The 4,598-nt window shown below is 41.8% G+C and overlaps 1 protein-coding gene across 2 annotated transcripts in view; it reads left to right on the plus strand.

Annotated features, from left to right (window-relative positions):
- The window catches only part of ESM1 (endothelial cell-specific molecule 1), a 6,670-nt gene extending 2,386 nt beyond the window's left edge, over window positions 1-4,284 (plus strand). Inside the window, exons 2-3 of one of the 2 annotated variants that reach the window (XM_009710310.1) lie at window positions 1,908-2,063; window positions 4,184-4,284. In XM_009710310.1, coding sequence (XP_009708612.1) covers window positions 1,908-2,063; window positions 4,184-4,284 — 257 coding nt within the window. The remainder of the gene's footprint in view (window positions 1-1,907; window positions 2,064-4,183) is intronic. The other variant, XM_009710311.1, reaches the window with a different exon arrangement.
- The last annotated feature ends 314 nt before the right edge of the window (window positions 4,285-4,598 follow it).

The raw sequence follows: 4,598 nt of genomic DNA on the forward strand, positions 1-4,598 counted from the left end.
AACCTAACAGCAAAATTGACTCAAATGTCAGTTTCATTAAATCTGAAGAGCAGCATCAATGCCAGGATTATTCCACATGGAGCCAAGTGCTTTGGGCTCAACTTGTTTCCATGCTGTTTTGCATGGGTTTGCATCCCACCTGCCTGGGCTGAGCACCTGCAGCGGGCAGATTGGTGCTCCATGTGGCGTGTGCTCTCAGCTAGTCCTTCAGGGGGACTGTGCACACAAATACTGTTTTGCTTTGGGAGGATTTTGTTTTATGTGGACAAACAGCAGATCAAAGAGTGTCCTTGCTTGGGAAGGGGAGTACGGTGAAACTCAGCGAGGTCCTCCAGGCTGGAGGGATTCACTGTGCAGTCCCTAGCAGGGAATTGGTTGATTTTCCAGTGCTTTTCATTTATAAAAGCATACCCATCAGACATGCAGAGAATTGTTCAATGTTGGTTTCATTTTAGGGCATTAGCCTGATTTTCAGATAGCCTAGGCTGTATGGCAAAAATAAGTATTTGCACTGATTCAAGAGGATACTTGACAAACTGAGAAGGATAACCTTGTTGTGGGGTGTGATACGCATAGAAACCATGTCTGGCTCAGGAGGTCCCAGAGCTGCAAATGGGGGAGAATATAAGGGGGGAGGTATCATTTGTGGTTACCATGGTCATCTTCTTTCTTATGTGTTTTGTGGGAGCCTGGGCTGGATGGATCCTTGGTCCAGCCCTGAATTGTCATTTATCTGCCCTTAGGAGTTGAAGTGGAAACTCTCCAGGACTTGCCATTTAAAGTGACCATGCACGCTGGGTTGGCAAGGACAGCCTGAGTATAAAGACCTTTCTCTTGGGATAACCCAAACTTCTCTTGGGATGATCTCTTGTTTGGGGGTTTGGAAATGGATGTTGCAGCTGGATTTGCTTTGTCTCCATCTCTTCAGCTATGGTCCTGGGAAGTTACCCTGTTCAACAGCAAGGCAGAGGAAGACAAAATCTGTGACCCCAGGTTTAAACCCTCTGGGAAGTTATGCAATCCAGCATGTGATACGTGTCAGCTATGGGATGGGGCAAATCCTCTGCACTGGACTTAATTTTGTTTTGCAAAATATTTGGTCCCATCCTGACAGCTGCCCTTTGGTGCTCCTCTACAAGCTTGCTCAGGGATGGGATATTTGAATCAGGGCACTATGTGACCAGATGCAGTATAACCAGGCAGCTGCCTTAGTGCCAGTGATCCCTTTAGAGCGTACTCTTTAGGCTCTTTAGGCTGGAGATGTAGGTGAGCTCTTTGCTGTCTGCCATGAGAAGGCAGACCTTTACTGGCTGAGAAGTTGTCGCGCAGTGGAATGCTCTTCCCCAAGAGCCAGGAGCGTCTCCACACGTAAGGTGTGTTTGCTGGATAGCTCCTCAGGGTCCGGGTGGCAGCCTCCACCAAGCCGACATGCAGTGGCCCTGGCCACCAGCACCCCGGGGCCAGCAATAGATTGCAGCCCTAAATCATGACAGTCATGTAAGTCAGATAATATCACACCCAAACACTGAATTCAGGAACTTTCTGAAATCTTTTCTAAATCCAGTGCTAATCCTTTAACTACATCCTCTGTGATTACACACTTACATATTCATATTGCCTTTAATTTGCATTTTAATACTATGAGTGTTTCAGAGAAGGATTACCAATAGCATGTTGTAAATAAGTTACAGGAAAAGAAATTCTGTGTATAGTGCTTGTCAAGGTTTGTTAAACTGGAAAATGCTTGTAACAAGCAGTTGGCATGCTAAAATCCTGTAGTTAAGGTTTAGCTGACTTCCACTCAGAGGTTTTCCACTTTTAAGGATATGAGGAGATCAGCTATTAAGAGTGCTGGCAGCCTACTTGGATCACTGAGGAGTGCTTTGCTATATTTTTTTTTTTTCCAGAGTGTCCCTACGGTACCTATGGAATGGAATGCAGGAAAATCTGCAACTGTCCCTCTGGCATCTGTGACAGAGTAACTGGGAAGTGTTTGAAGTTCCCATTTTTTCAACTGTCTGCTTCAAAGCCTTCAAATAGACGAAAAATAGTTTCACACACAGGTAAGACTTCACGGGGCAGTTGATTTTAGCAGAAATCACCTTGCACATGACCTACTGCCATGCCGTGTACGCTGTGCATGAGTGATGTGTACTTTGGTGGAGGTGTGCAAACAGCGAACAACCCAACGAACATTTTCTTTTCTTATTGGCAGCTCCCTTAACATAAGGCAAGGAATTAGGTGAGCTGGGACACATGGTAAAGACATTTTGAAATCCTAACATGGGCAAAATACTTTGCAGCTGTTGCATGCGCTAACCATACAAGATCACCTGTGCAATGGGAGGCTATACTAGGATTTGCATTAGTCAGTTCAGATGCGATGCATGTAGCTGCTTTGTGCAGAATAGGATTTCACTAGGTTGCATTTACTACTGTTAGCTAATACATGATAAAAATAACATATTTTTTCCATGAATACAGAGCTTTATACATTTTCAGATGTCAGTGAACTGTTTTATGAAATGTTTTATTGTAGTCACTTATCATAGTATCTCTGGAGTAAGTTCTTACCTTTAAGGTTATGTCTGAAGCCTGTAACAGATCTTTCCAGAATGAAAAAAAAATGGTGTGTGAGAAACTGGAGTGTTTTTTAGGCAGGAAGGAGAGATCACTGAAATTTTTAAAGCTGGGATTAAAATTTCTTCCGCTTGTATTCCCCACCTGATGATACTGATGTATATTTGACTGAACAATGTTTGCTCTAAATTTAAACACCAATCAAAATCAATACAAATGTAAGATTTTAAATAAATATCAGCTATTTAAGTCCAGACCTACTGGGAGCTTTTCTAGGATTTCACTCAAAAGTATTTGAATTTTATTCCTCCTCGAAGTGCAGTTTGTGTGCCTTATTTTGATTTTCTGCCATTATATTAAGATATCTAGAGTTTAATACATGATTTATCTTTCCTCTACTCTCCATTTAGAGAAAGTTAGACAGAAGCAAACTTCTTCAGCTTGTGCTCTTATCACATTTAAAATCACCTTGAAAAAAAATCAGTCCTGATCCTTTTGTATTTTTTACATGATTGTGCTCTTTTGCCTTTCCAGGTTTTGTTTATTACCAAGGGTGCTGAAATAACATGAAAAAATTTTCCTGTCTTGCTTTTTTCTGTATCTAGCCTATATTCCAAATCTTCCCGGGTAGCCCGTTTTGATCAGTTCCTCCTCCACTTTCTTCTCCCTCCCTTGTCTTTGGTCCCAAACCTTCTACTGCCTCAATGTTTAGCAGCTTGTCTGATCCCACCCAGAGTGGGATACTGACCCCATAGAAACAAATGGTATGTTTCACCTATGCAAAGATTTCACACTGATTTCTGTCCTCGGAGATCCGTCACCAGAAGTAGACCAGGGACACTGTGGGTAGTAGTGCATGGGATGGTCACATGAGGTTTCATTTAATAGTGGTCCTCACAGGTAGCTATAGCATCTAGGACAGATCCTCAGCTAATTAAAGTCGCTGTGAATGCTTCCGTATTTTAAACAGGTGAGTTTCTGGCCTGTGTATTTTATAAAGACATTATGGCTACATATACCCCAGCAAATGTAATGGTGTCAAAGCATGTTCCTGTGTATTGCAATCTGACCACCTTCACAGTCAGACAGTACGGCCACTGCCAGCATGCCTTGTCCCAGCCTAGCTAGCTGGGCCAAGCAGCCTCAGCCACAGCTCAGGAATCAGTGTCAGCCAGGGACCATTTCCAGTAGACAAACTAGATATCTTTTACCTGTTTTTGGAGAGTAAAAGAGAGTTACTGGCATGCACCAGGCTAGTCCACGCCAGCTGGCCTCAGTCAGAGAATAGCTCCAGGCATGCTTAATTTACTGCTATAGCTATTAGGCATGTGGTGCTTCATCCCATGTCACGCTGGAGTGTTATAGTGAGAACTGGAAACTGAACTCAAATCACCTGCCTTATGCTTAAACTATTAGAAAACACATCTGGCTTATGCCATAATTTGGCAGAAATTTTGCAACTAGATAATTGGAGGCATTCAGGGAGATTGCTGCAAGATTTGGCAGCTAAGGTTTTTCTGAAGTGTACCCAAACATTGCTGCAGGACAATATTTTAATTCTCTCATTTTCATTAAATTCACCTTTATTTTTATATATTTTCAGAGAATGACATGGCATCAGGGGATGGCAATTCTGTAAAAGAGGAATTCGTTAAGGAGAAAGCTATTCGCTCTCCAGTAATGAAATGGCTAAATCCTCGCTGATACTTACTTACACTCGTAAGACTTTCAAGTGAATGCATTTCTCACAGATTATTGAATATGCAACAGCACACTTTAAGAACAAAGCAGATCTATAGCCTACGAAAATGTAACCTCTAAAGGCCAATTGTGATTCTGGTTTTTGTGAGAAAAATGTTTACTTAAAAATAGACTGTACAGTGTATAAGATTTTTGATATTTGTTTTGATAAGTATTTGAACAGAGAAATGTATTGTGGATTCCTGAATGTATAGTAATATTAAAAAAACAACACAATTCAACCCTCCTCATTTAAATAAAGCCAGAGGCTGACTCTT

This window comes from Cariama cristata, unplaced genomic scaffold, assembly GCF_000690535.1.
Source record: "Cariama cristata isolate BGI_N322 unplaced genomic scaffold, ASM69053v1 scaffold12991, whole genome shotgun sequence".
Lineage (NCBI taxonomy): Eukaryota > Metazoa > Chordata > Aves > Cariamiformes > Cariamidae > Cariama > Cariama cristata.